The sequence below is a fragment of the Myotis lucifugus genome, unplaced genomic scaffold (assembly GCF_000147115.1).
Source record: "Myotis lucifugus unplaced genomic scaffold, Myoluc2.0 scaffold_66, whole genome shotgun sequence".
NCBI lineage: Eukaryota > Metazoa > Chordata > Mammalia > Chiroptera > Vespertilionidae > Myotis > Myotis lucifugus.
Window position 1 is genome coordinate 398,278 of NW_005871114.1, and position 14,386 is coordinate 412,663.

General features: G+C 42.7%; 1 protein-coding gene across 1 annotated transcript in view; it reads left to right on the forward strand.

Moving 5' to 3' along the window:
• Positions 1–37: 37 nt before the first annotated feature.
• The window catches only part of GOT1 (glutamic-oxaloacetic transaminase 1), a 20,072-nt gene continuing 5,723 nt past the window's right edge, over positions 38–14,386 (forward strand). Inside the window, exons 1-5 of the mRNA XM_006089945.3 lie at positions 38–293; positions 8,984–9,165; positions 12,728–12,851; positions 13,304–13,416; positions 13,536–13,640. Coding sequence (XP_006090007.1) covers positions 176–293; positions 8,984–9,165; positions 12,728–12,851; positions 13,304–13,416; positions 13,536–13,640 — 642 coding nt within the window. The 5' untranslated portion in view covers positions 38–175. The remainder of the gene's footprint in view (positions 294–8,983; positions 9,166–12,727; positions 12,852–13,303; positions 13,417–13,535; positions 13,641–14,386) is intronic.

Genomic DNA, 14,386 nt, shown 5'->3' on the forward strand with positions numbered 1-14,386 from the left:
CTTGTGCGTCAGAAGCTGGCGATTGGCTAACCCCGTTGCCAAGCTCCGGACGCGGCTCGACCATTGGAGGCCGCGGGCCCGCCCCGCTGGCTAGTTGAAGGTGAGAGTCTCCTCCAGCCGGCGCGGCTGAACCAGACCGAGCGGCTCCAGCCTCACGGACTCCAGCTCTCTCGCCATGGCACCTCCGTCAGTGTTTGCTGAGGTTCCGCAGGCCCCGCCGGTCCTGGTCTTTAAGCTCACTGCCGACTTCCGGGAGGATCCGGACCCCCGCAAGGTCAACCTGGGAGTGGGAGGTAAAGATGCTGTGCCCAGGCGCGGGAGTTGCCCGGGGAGCGGAGCGGACCTAACCGGGGCTGTGGGGACTGTGGGAGGGAGAGGCGGAGGCCAGCTTGGCACTGGGGTAGGGGCCGCGGAGGGGCAAGATCATGGAGGCTTAGTTCAACCTGCTTATTTTACACATGGGTATAGGAGCCCCTGGCAAAGGGAGATGTGTCCAAGGTCACACAGAACAGATGTAGCGGCCAGGACACTAGCTCAGTTTTCCCAATCCCCGTTCCGTGTTCTTCATAAAAAAATACATATTTTATTGATTTTAAAGGGAAAGGGAGAGAGAGATAGGAACATCAATGATGAGAGAGAATCACCGATCGGCTGCCTCCTGCACGCCCCCTACTGAGGATCGAGCCCGCAACCCAGGCATGTGCCCCTGGCCAGAATCGAACCCGGGACCCTTCAGTCCGCAGGCTGAGGCTCCATCCATTGAGCCAAATCAGCTAGGGCCGTTCCGTGTTCTTTATACTACATTCTTCACTTCGTAAGAAGTGGGCGGCCAGAGATTGTAGGGAGAAAGGGTAAGATAGGAAGCCTGCTAGGCTTGGAGTCCTGTTGATGGGAAATGGACAAGGGAGAACTCAGCCCTGGGGAGCTTTGTTCTGAGCCGGTAAATACGTGAGTGGCTACCAGGTATCAGTCAGGTACTTTCCCAAGCCGTGTGTGTGTGTGTGTGTGTGTGTGTGTGTGTGTGTGTGTGTGTGTGTAGGGGGTGTTGAAGACGGGCTTTGTTTTGCCTTCAAGAAGTAGGTGTTAAGTGAGATAAAAGAGATGGAAAAATGCTTCTGTGGCAGGTTAATGCTCCCTGGGGGGACCTGGGAAGGATGATCCAGCCGATGTTCCAGCCGTTTAGAAGTGGTAGGAAAGGAGTAGAGAGGGTGGAAAGGCATTAGAAACTCATTTTCTACACATCCTTGCCTTCCTTTCTTGCTTGTATTTCTTGGACCTTGAACAGTTCAGAGCATGGGCCTCAGTTTTCTTCTTCTGCCAAGAAAAAGATTTGGACTTTAAGTGCCTCTTAAATTCCTTTAACTTTAATCTTCTCTGGTGAAATTTTTATTTCTATCAACTGTCGCTTGGATGTTTGAAACTCCACACACTTTCTGGACCACATACAGAGTCCAGCCAGGAAGAAGAAAATGAATAGGGTGATGTTCTATGCTGGGGAACAGACTTTACTAAAAAGAGTAAAATTTATATATATATATATATATATATATATAATTTATATATAAAAATATATATATAATAATTTATATATATAAATATATAGTTTATATATTTATATATATATATATTTCAGAGAGGAAGGGAGAGGGAGAGAGAGATGGAAACATCAAAGGTGAGAGAGAATCATTGATCAGCTGCTTCCAGCAGGCCCCCCTCTGAGGATGGAACCCACAACCTGGGCATGTGCTCTGACTGTTAGGTCCTGAAGGAGGAACACAGGAGGTCAGAGTGGTAAGGGATTATGAATTTATTCATTTATTCAATCATCCTCACACCAGGTGGCTGAGCCTGGATGACTCCAGCACCCAGTGATGAGTCAGCGGCTTTTAAAGGGGCTTTTTCTGGGCAAAGACAAGTGAAATGTCTTCAGCAAAGGGACTGTCCATAGTGCAATGATCTGAAATGCCAGTTCCTGGGGGAGGGGTATCAATTCAGTTGCTCAATCAAACTTAACACTAACCATGCCTGGGAATCAAACCGTGACCTCCTGGTTCATAGGTTGACGCTCAACCACTGGGCCACACCGGCTGGGCAAAGGAGTAAAACTTTTAAAAACAGACAGTTGGACTGTTTTGTAGCAGAGGGTGGCAGGACGGCGGTTCAGAATCAGGCTTCCCACTGTGACTGTTTATGTCTGTGCATATGACCTGTTAAAAAGACTTCACCAAAGATTATGGGGGAGGGGTAAGAAAAAGCCATTAAAAAGTGAGGGTTTGTTGAAGCTGGTAATTTGTTGAAGCTGGGAAATGGGTACATGGGCATCCATTATGTTATTGAAATTTTGTATATGTTTGACATTTTTCATAAGAAAGCATTTTTAAATCAATACTACGGAGTTTCATCCACAAAATGAACAGTGATATTTCTAGCAGGCAGCAGAGTGGGAGAAACATCGAAAGATTGCCTTGAATTGAATTAAAGTGGGTACCATTCACCCTCTTATTTAAATCCAATCCAAACTTCCGAGTATTTCTTAGGGCCAGATATATGGTGATGAACTAATATTGATGTTGATCTAAATATATATTTTAAAACCTCAGATTTTATTGACTCCGTTACCTTTGAATTGTCTTACAGGGTTTTTATGAGGATTACATACATCTGAAGTACACAGAACAGTTTCTGGCACATAAGTAGGAGTTATGTAAGGATTAGCTATTGCTGTTATTGTTTTGGCATTTCTTTGGGTGGGTCACAAAAAATGGTGAATAAAAATTTTCAGTTCAAGAACTGCAAAATGAAAGTTCCTGGCATTGGTTCAGAAGTAAAGTGCTCATGCAGAGAAAAAGCACCCTCCCAGCCCAGACCAGTTGTGATCAGCTCAGATGCATAGTCTGCAGCTCAGAAGTTCACTTCAACTGTGACAGTGCCTTTGTCATGTTTTCCAGGAACCCAGGAACTTCACCTCCTTATTATGAGCAAACTAGAGGCCCAGTGCACGAAAAAGTGCGCGGGTAGGGTCCCTAGAGCTAGCCTGCGATCAGGGCCATCTTCCGCCTGCTCACCAGTCCCCAGTCCCGCCCCACCGCCGCCACCCACCTGGTTCCCCTCACCAGTCCCCAGTCCCTCCCCGCTGCAACCCACCCCAGGGATCGGAGCCTGTGGGCCGGGGGGGTGGGGGGGGAAGGGACTGAGAGGTGGTCAGTGTACCTCATAGTGACTGGTTGAGTGGTCATTCTGGTTTTACGCCGTTATGGTCCTGGGCTTTTATTATATAGGATGATTTTTGCATTTAATCTAATTTCATGCTTACAATGACTCTGGAGGGTCGTTACGATTACTGATGAAGCAGGCAAGTTATATGGCCATTGGTGGTGTGGAGCTGGGATTCTAGGCCAGGTCTCTCACACTCCTGGGTCTCTGCTCCCTCCTCTGTTTTGGGTACTTTCAGGTGCTCCAGAGGCAGTCAGTGCACTGTAGTGGGAAGAGCCAGGAGACTTGGGTACAGATTCAGTGACATGACCTTGGATGGGTTATTTAACAGACTTAGTTGGTGAAATGAGGAGGCAGGGCAGAATGCCCTTTCTCTAAAATTCTACTCTTAAGATTCACTAGCACATTTCCTGACTTTAGGTTAGGACAATAATGTTACTGGCCTCTTCCATTGACTGAGGATTAAATGAATAACGATGAAATGTGATATGTAAATAAAGTGTTATATAAATGTTATTTTTGATGATTACTGTGACCTGTCTTTTTTGTGGATGACAGGTGCACGGATAAGGGTCTAAATAAAGTAAAGTAGAATAAGAAGTCTCTTTTCAGCTTTGTATGTCCTAGCTGTATACTCATCGCACAATATCTTCTTTGTGAAGGAAATGTAATTAGTCACTGATTTTGAGTCACTTAACTCTTTTTCCTCCAAGTTAAGCTAAAGCCCAATGGTGGTTATCCAGCTCAAGTTCTAGTGATGTTGGACGTGTTTTGAATAAATTGCAACCATAATCTCATTAGCTAGTTGCTACTTGCAGATTGTTTCTCCAGAGAGTTTCTTTTTGCTATGACAATTTGCATAATTTCCTTATAGTTAGAGCAGAGCATCACATTTTCCACTGTTCAGTATGATGTTTTCTGAGTTGACAGTTTTACTGCTTCTCAAGGTTTCAGACAAATGGCTTTAGGCTGCGGAGACATGGGTCCAGCCTGAAGCAAGACATTTCTTCATGGACTCCAGTCCGTTTGTCATGTAAACTTAGCTTTCTTTTGTTCCAAACTGTACTTACTTTATTATTTCTTGTAATTTTTAATGTGGGTTCTGGCATCTTCAGATAAAATTATTGGAGAGATGTGCTATATTAGGTGTTTCTGAGGACCCCTGGCCCTTTCCCCAGAACCTTTGTGGGAGAAGGGCCTTAGAGGCATATCTGCATGGGCTCTTGAGTGGAAATGGGTAAAGGAAGTGGAAATCTTAGGAGGAGGAGAGGTGATGGTTTCATCTTTTAGTTCTCTATTTTGTTCCTTTTCGTCTGGAAAGCAAGACTGCTGGACTCACCTGAAACCTGTGTGACTCCTCTAAAAGGGTTTCTACCCAGGGATAACAGCAATGCTGCATGGAGGTGGGAGCTTGCTGATAAAAAGGCCCCTCGCACAGTCCTTTGGGACCTGCTTGCTTTGGGCTTTTTCTATACATCTGTTATTCTTAAAAAAGACACATGGATTAAGTATGACAGTCTGGTTCTTACAGACCTTGTGATCTTGGAAAATTTATTTAGCTTTTCTGGTCTCAGTTTCTAGACCCCTAAAATAGGGATCACAGTATCTATATTGTGAGTTGTTACAAGAATTGAGAGTAAAAAGAAGTAAAGCATTTAGCATGGTCCCTCGTATGTGCTAAGTATTCAGTAGGTCCTTGTTATTACAATGGCTTTGGCTTCTTTATATCCTGAACTTCCCTGAAAACCAGACCCACATTTGCTATAGTTTGCTGAGTCTATCCTACAACCACCTCAAATGCAACATGTTTAAAACACAACTCATCATTTTCACCTTCCCCACAACCTTTTCTTTTTTTTCTTCCCCATATGTTCTATGTCTTGGTCAACTCCACCAGATAATAGATTCAATCATTATCCCTAGAGAGAGACTTTGGAGTCATCAGGGACCCTTTCCTGGATCCTATATCTATTTACTTGGTTACTGTAAATATTTCTCTTTTCTCCGAGTCCAGCATGGCGAGAGAGCGATCTGGTTCCTGAGTAGGGGCTGCTGGGGATTGAGAAAATGAAAGAAAGAGACAGACACAGAGATGGAAGGAAAAAGCTGGGGCCGGTGGGACCACTGTCCTCTGATGGAGAGACAGGGACCCAGAGCCAATACAGCGTGTTTATTTTATACAGCAAAAACCAGGAAGTTTTACTAAAAGTTAAGACAAAGGAGATTATGTTCATTCTTGGATGGGCCCGAGTAGTATTCATTCCTGGTGCTTGGCTGGATTTAAATAACAAAACCCACCCCCTGGCACCTGGGCTGAAGGTCAAGCTGACAACACTCCTGCCTCTGGCAAAGCATGTTTCCAGGATGTGGCTTTGCCAACACCACTGGATTCAGCTGACAATAATTAAAGAAATGCCCATGTGCCTTCCCAGGCGCTCTCTACAGGTTGTTACCTTATGTCTTTTTTACCTCATAAATCTTTTTTTAATTATCTCTCCTTTTCTTTATCCCTTCTGCTGCTCCTTAATTCAAGACCTCATTATTTTCCTTTGGGATTATTGCAGTAACCTCCTGGCTTGATTATCTGCCTCCATCCTCCTCTCCAGTTATTTTCTATCGTGTCAGTCAAATGATCCTATTACAGCTGTCCATGTCACTCTCTCTCTGTCTCTCTCTTTTTTTAAAATATATTTTTATTAATTTCAGAGAGGAAGGGAGAGGGAGAGAGAGAGAGAGAGAGAGAGAGAGAGAGAGAGAGAGAGAGAGAAACATCAGTGATGAGAGAGAATCATTAATGGGCTGCCTCCTGCATGTCCCATACCGGGGACCAAGCCCACAACCTGGGCATGTGCCCCCTTGACCGGAACCGAACCTGGGACCCCTCAGTCCGCAGGCTGATGCTATATCCACTGAGCCAAACCAGCTAGGGCTCCATGTCACACTCTTGATTAAATGCTTTCAGTGGTTTGCCCAGTGAAATGAAGTTCCTTCTAGAAGAGACTCCAAGACTCTTTGAACCACTCGTTGGTATTCCTCCATTCCAATCATGAAAATGCAGATCCTCCAAAACATCTCTCCAAGCCTTTTGGACTTTGCCAGTGCTCTCTCTGTGCGGAATGCTCTTCTTTCTTTATCTTTTACACCCCTTCATACCTCATTGTCTGCACAATCTCCCCTGACCCCTCACAGGAGAATTAGTGGCTCTATGCTCTATGTTTTCTAGAGAGCAGTGTTTTATTTTATCTTATCCATCTTTGTGTAGCTACTTCTAGTCAATGCCCGGTCCATGATAGATTCAGTACATCCTTGTAAGATGAATGAGAGAATAAAAAAATGGGTGAGAAACTTGTTAGTCCAGAAACAGGAATAAAATCCCTTGGGCAGCAGGAACAGTGGTTGTTGATAATGCTCCAATCACCCAAGAGGAATCTGCAGTTCTGCCTCATTAGGCCATTTAGGTGAGACATTGGGAATACATCTGGAACTGAACCTGGGGAAACAGCAATGAAGAAGGAAAGGGAGGTTTGAATTGGCCAATTTCTCTTTTGTCACAATATAGACACACTGCCTCCCTGACACCAGTTACATTAAGTATTTCTTAAGAGTTGCACAGAGTATACAATACTGGTAAGAGCAATAGTACTGTGGCTTTTTCTTTATCTCATTTTATTTATTTAAAACATACAATTTACAAATATTGTCTAGCCACTAAAATTGTGCTGTAAATTGCTCATATATATTTGAAAAATGCCCACTTGCCTTTATAATAAGAGATATGCAAATTAAAACTACTCTGAGATTCTATTTGCATTCTCACATTGGCAAAAAAAACACACCACTCAGTGAGGCTGTGTGGGGAAGCAGACAGTCTTATATGTTGATGGTAGGAATGTAAACTGATAACATTCTGATGGAGGACAATTTGGACATGCCTGTCAAAAACAACAAATGCACATATTTCTCAGCCCACTTTACCATTTCAACCTTGCATCTAACAGATATATTTGCACACGTGTAAGATGACGTATGTACAAGGTTGTTCACTGAAGTTTTGTAATAGCCAAAGATTGGAAACAACTCAAATGTTCATCAACAAGAGACGGGCAAAACAAATTATGGTACACTCATCAGTTTTGTGCTGTAGAAAAGAACAAAAACATTGTATGCACAGATATAAAAAGATCTTCAAGTGGAAAAAGCAAGAAACAAAACTGTACATTATGGTATATGTTACCTTTTGTGTGAAAAGAGGGGGGGCATAGCTGTATTTCCTTGTGTGTGCATAGGGAAGTTCTGGAAAAAAGAAACTTTTTTTTCTTTTCTACAAAAAGAAATTAAGAACAGTTTATTCATGGAGTGAGAGTATTTGGAACTAGGTTAAATGGAGGATAAAGATGGGATGAGGGCATGTGAATATATCACCTATTGGAAGAATAGTTAATGACAATTAGTTTTTTGATAAGTGTTGATGAAAAAAGCACATTGAAAATTCTATATACAATCTGATTCATGTTTTATAAAAGAATATAATCATGTAAAATAAAGCTTATAAAGTTGTATACCAAAATTTTCATACTCCTTATCTTTGAGTGCTGGGATTACATGTTAATCATAATGTTTATTATTTACTTTCTGGGCTTTTCTAAATTTTGTACAATCAACATGTGTTGTTCAGTAAATAACATCAACCACCCCACAAAGTGATTTTTTAAAAAAGTTAGGGATTAATATTGGGCAGAAATCAACCAAGTTAATCAGAACTACTCTAAAATTTTCAGTTTCAAAATCACTTGCAAAAGTATAGGCTTGTTGGAGACCTAAACATTCAAGCAGAGAGGCAAATGGCCCCAGCAGGAATCCTACTCAGAGAGATCACTGGCTTGGGTGCAAGCCAGAGCAGCTGCCCTCTAAAGCCATAATCCCCAAATAAGCATAGGGTAGAATAAAAGGGGGGGGGAGGGGATCAGTTATAGGATAACTCAAAGTGGACAAAAAATACTTTTAGTGTAGAAGTGCTTAGAAATTTGATTGTAAGCAAGATTAAAGGTTATGAAATAGATGCATTTAGATCAATAAAAGTGTGAAGCACATGAAGTGGGAGGGACAGTTAAAATGGTAAACACTGACTGATGTCAGAACACAGAGAGAGGACGCAGATGTGTTTCAGTGGGCTGTTGAGTGATTGTGTAACCAGTTGTTGGAATCTTCAGTCACAGGGCGTTTGCTTGTCATTTGTCCCATTTCTGTTTGAATGGGACAAGAGGAGGAGGTGGGTCTCCTTTCACACCCCTCTCTCTGCATGTTTATGTTTGAAGGTGCAGCTTTCATCTGAAGTAGCACCTAGCCTTTTTCTGGAAGTCTCTTGGGGCGATACAGAAGGAAGCAGATTGGTGGGTCAATGGCTATAGAGACCTCAGTGCACTAGTAATACTGACATAGCATTTGTAAGATATATCATTTTAGTTCGCTGAGTCCTTTCACATGCATTCTCTCACTCCATCAGGCTCTGATGTCCCAGTTTTATTTTAACATTCTATTTTTCGGTGATCATAAATTTAAGAACTATAAGTTCTGTAAGGATAGGAACCATGTCTGTCTTTCTACTTGCCCAGCACCTAGCCCAGTGCTTGGCCCAAAGCGGGCAGTCACTTCCTGAACTTTAGTTTGTTTTGATCAGATGGTGATAGAATTTTCCCTGTTCATAGTTCCAAACTCTTATTTGGACAAAGCCTCGTATAAGTCCCTTATGTAACTCTTTCCCATGTTCTAGCTTATCGCACGGATGACTCCCAGCCCTGGGTTTTGCCTGTAGTGAGAAAGGTGGAGCAGAAGATTGCTAACGACAGTAACCTAAACCACGAGTATCTGCCAATCCTGGGCCTACCGGAGTTCCGGACCCATGCTTCCTGCCTTGCCCTCGGGGATGACAGCCCAGCAATAAAGGAGAAGCGGGTGAGTTTTTGGATGAGGATATATATTTTCTCTTTAGGAACTGTGAAGGTGAAAAAGAGGTTGAAAATTCAAGTTGTTTTAAAATGTTAGGTGTTATGTCTATTGAACTGTCGATGAATCAGGGTTTAAGTAGTGTGACCTCAGGAACCTGATAGTGCAAATAACGTGCTTTTGTATAAAGCACAGCTTCTTCAATGGTTCACTTTTGCCCAATTGATTATCACATTTCAGCTACTGGGTTTGAAGCAGTCAGAGGAAATGCCAAGCTAAGGGAATTTAATGGATTGATCAAAAGACTAGGGTCTGGATCCAGCTCTGCCACTCTTTTTGACCATAGGCAAATCACTTACCCCTCTGGCCCCTACGACTCATCTACGTGTTACCGAAAGACTAGTTTGTGGCTCCTGGTCTCATAAGGCTTTTATCAGATTTTCGAAAGGAGTCTGTGGCCCCCAAAAATTCAAGAACCACTAGTCTAGATGCTCTCTGAAGTTCCTGTCACTTTTACTGTATCCTTTTATTCTTCTAGCCTTGGTCTCAGCTTCTCTCATTTCAGTGCTTCCTGGTACATAGTCTGTGTATAACTAGAGACCCTGGGAAGAGGAGCACATTTGGAAGCAGCCAATGAGAGAGGCTCTATGTAGCAGGAAGTTGTTTGGTGGAGATTCCCAGTGTTGTAGGGATTCAGAGAAGAAGGAGGCTGGTGATGGCCAAAGATGAGACTTCCACTGAACCTTGGGAAATGAGACTACAACACTGGTTTTCAACACTGGCTACGTTAGTATAACCTGGGGAGTTTTTAAAAGTATACTGATGGCTGGACCCAACACCAGGCCAGTTAAATCAGAATCTTGGAGGGTACCATCCTATCCTGCCCTTTTACTACCTTCCCTTCATGGGCATTTAAAACAAATTTTTTTTAAAAAATTCAGTATATTTTTATTGATTTCAGAGAGGAGAGGGAGAGAGAGATAGAAATATCAATGATGAGAGAGAATCTTCGATCAGCTGCCTCCTGCACATCCCACACTGGGGATTGATCCTGCAACCCAAGCATATGCACTGACCAGTAATTGGACCGTGACTTCCTGGTTCATAGGTTGGTGTTCAACTACTGAGCCATGCCAGCCAGGCAACGGGCATATTTTTAATAGCCCTCTAGGTGATTCCAAAGTACAGCCGGATTGAGAACCACAAGGTACAGAGGGAAGGTATTTGTCTGAAGTAGTGAGAGTTCAGGGCCAGAGGTAAGAGGTAAGCAGGCCTATATGTAAAGAGACCTATCTGATCAGGCAGGCTGGTTTTAGCAGCCCGGGCAGGGGAAGCCACCTGAAGGTTTGAGCAGAGGAGTTACCCAATAAAAGTGCTGGAAGAAGAAAAACTTGGCTGGGTGCGTAGGAAGGGAAAGAGCTCAGGTTTTTGCACTAGCTCAGTTAGATATTATGCAATTTAAACCAGTGGCTCTTATCGCTCCCCTGGGCCATTGTCTAGTGCGCCCTCATGAGTGGAAGGGACCACATCTTGGAGACACCTGATTTATCCCCACATGCTGTTACCCATATGCTCTGATAAACAGGACTGCAGGGTCTAGTGAAGGTTACACAGGGGCACATTATCATGTGTATCAGAAGGCAGTGAGGCTCCAGGTCGGTGATTAGGCAAGTAATTAACTTAATTAGGGTGACTCACTTCAAGGAACTGAAGGGTAATACGGGTAGAAATGGAAGAGTTTAGAGATTATGGGTGGCATTGGGACATTGCTCTGACAATCCAGTGTTTCCATAGAGGGAGAGGAGTGTCTTGATAAAGTTTGAAAGTGGGGAATTTTGGCAACTGGGGATTCTTTCTGAGGTGCTGTTGATAGTTGGAATTCTGTTAACAAATGAAAGCAGAGATTCTGTGTTCGGGAGTTTCTTCTCCTAAGACTGTACATTCTTACACATTTATTAACTGTGTTGGGCAGACACTTATTCCTTTGCCCAACACTCCCCATTATTGATCACCTAATGCTGTAAGACTTGGGGCTGTTACTTGTGGAAATAGCCCTCCCTCTTAGTCTAGTGCATTTCATATTTTCTTTTTTTAAAATATATTTATATTGATTTCAGAGAAGAAGGGAGAGGAAGAGAGATAGAAATATCAGTGATGAGAGAGAATCATTGATCGGCTACCTCCTGCACACCCCCTACTGGGGATCGAGCCCACAACCTGGGCATGTGCCCTGACCAGGAATCAAACCGTCACCTCCTGGTTCATAGGTTGATGCTCAACCACGGAGCCACACCAGCTGGGCTTTTTAAACCATTTTATCGTAGAAAATTTCAAATATCTACAACAATAGATAAAACAGTGTAATGAGCAAACCTCCATGCATCCATCACCTAGCTTCAACAATGATCTGTATTTGGTCAATCTTGTATACCTCCCACTGCCCTGCCAAAGCTGAATTATTTTAGAGCAGATCCTAGACACCACCATATATTTTTAAAAAATTATTTTAAAATTTTACAAATAATATATGAAGACATTTTTATTTTTAAAAGACAACTTACAGGTTAGGCCACAGTCCCTTTGACCACTGTTCTCCATAGCCGAGGCCCCTCCACAGAGGTTGCCACTGTTTTTAGGTTGATATGTGTCCTTCCTTTTATTTAGATAGGGTTTTCCTTTCTTTCTCCTTAATCCTATAGACATAGTAAGCAACATGTAATTTATAACATTTCTCTACTGAAAGAGTTATGCCAAAACCTCGTTTAAATCATGAAAGGGCAAAATCAAAGATATAGAGGCAGAACAACATGGCATAGTGACTAGAGTGAGAAGACCTGGGTTGATGTCTTCTTTGGCAAGCCACTTCTCTGAATCAGTTTCCTCATGTAAATTTGGGATCTAGAACTTATTTCATGGGATTGTATAAGGATAAAAAAAGAATGTATGTGAAGGTATTTGGTAAATGGTAAAACTTAGGACTTTCATTATTGCCCCTGTGAGGTCATTTTAAGATGAGATGAAGCTCAAGGAGAGAAAGTAGTATTCACACGTCACCTTTGTTTCATTAGAATATATGTCTAAGGATTCCTAAGCCTGCATTATGGAAGGAGAAAGCAGTATTCAGATTGATGTCAATGGCAAGCTGGAACATTATTTTCCAGGCTTCTGCTGGAGGGCAGTTTTGATCTTGGGATGGGTATCAAAGGGATTGAGGGGTGTGCCCTCCAGGGCACACTCTGATGTGGCCTAGCTATGTTCTCTTCTTCTGTATTCAGAAGGGAAGCTCCCTTCAGAGTCAGACTTCAGACTTCCCTAATGCTCATAGTTGGCCCTAATGCTCATAGTTGGTAACTTTGAGCAATGTGCTTCAGTTCTCAGCCTCCATTTCCACATTTGTAAACATGGGCAAATAACAGTATCTTCTTCATGTAGGTGTGAGGTGTGATGAGACAGTACATTTAAGGGCTTAGCATAGAGCAGGCACAAAGTAAATGCTCATCATTACTGTATTTTTCCCGATATTTTCTGACTTCCCCATTATCAACCAGTGACCCTGCTTCTTCTCTTTCAGGTAGGAGGTGTGCAGTCTTTGGGGGGAACAGGTGCACTTCGAATCGGAGCCGAGTTCTTAGCGCGATGGTACAATGGAACAAACAACAAGGACACGCCCATCTATGTATCCTCACCAACCTGGGGTGAGTTCTTTAGGTGTATTAAGAGGAGAAACAAAGAAACTAGGGGCAGTTATCCTCATGATTCTCACTGTTTACCCAGAAAATGTAATCCAGCCCTGGATCAACTGACATTTAAGAATGGCTTCAGCAGTGGATTTTGGCAGGACACGCGTAATATGATGCTTAAATTCACATTAGGAATACTTTTTCCCAAGACTCTTGGTAGACTTATGTTTTCATGTGTGTTAAAACTTCCCAGAGGAGGCATAGAATGTAGATATATAAGGACCATTAGGATATAAGTTTAGCATGAAGAAGCCTGGTTGAATTTGTTTTTGGTTATAACCATTCTTAACTCCTCACCTTGATGTCACCCAGTGGACATTCCAGGGCCCTGGAAGTTGACCTGTGTCCTTTACAATTACACCTCCTGTGATTATAAAACCATTTACATTTTACCCCTTTGCTTGCAGAGAATCATAATGCTGTGTTTACTGCCGCTGGATTTAAAGACATTCGGTCCTATCACTATTGGGATGCAACGAAGAGAGGACTTGACCTCCGGGGTTTCCTGAATGATCTGGAGGTGGGTGATGAGATGATAAAGTAAGCAGAACCATAGGGAGCAGGGAAGAGTTTTTGGATCAGTTGATAAGCAAGAGAGTCCTGCTTGTGTCCAAGCTGATGTAGCTTCCCTTTCCTCAGAATGCTCCTGAGTTCTCCATCTTTGTCCTCCATGCCTGTGCACACAACCCAACTGGAACAGACCCAACTCCAGAGCAGTGGAAGGAGATCGCCTCCGTCATGAAGGTAACTAACTGCCTTTCCAGAGCCTCTCTTAACAAGTAGTCTGTATTAACATTGAATGTGTACAGAAGCCATGCCTATTTACTGGAGAATATGTAAGTGGAGAAAAGCCTGAAGAAGAAAATAAATATTAACTGTAAATCCTGTTATCCAAAGGAAACCACTGTCAATATTTTGGTGCAGTATGTAAGGTGTTTTTTTTTTTTTTTAGTGTAGTTACACATATAAACCTATCTGTTTTACAAAGGCAGGATTATTTTGTCTAGACCATTTTATAACATACTTTGTCTTTGATTTGAACTCCCTTACATGTCATTAAATGTTTTGTAGCATTGTTTTCCATGCATGGACATGTCACATAGGGATTGACTAAATTGGTTGATGGACATTAAGATCTCAGGTTTCTTGCTCTTATGAACAATTATGTAATAAATCTCCATTGTGTTATTTCTTTGGGGTAACTTTCTAGATTGGAATTTCTAGTTTAAAGTGTACATATGTTCTTTATTAAGGTGTTTAAAAAATACTCACTGGGAAACTTATATGACTGGCAGCATGGGGATATACTAGTGAACAAAGCTGCCCTCAAAGAGCATACACAGCCTGTTTGGGGAAACAGCCACGTGAGACAGTTTTGTTGGTGGGGTTATAGAGAGGCACATAGCCCAGACTTTGGGAAGTATGTGTGTGTGGGGGCGTGGGGGAAGAAGGGGACGGGGAAGGGTGGTAATGGCGGAAAAACCTTCCTG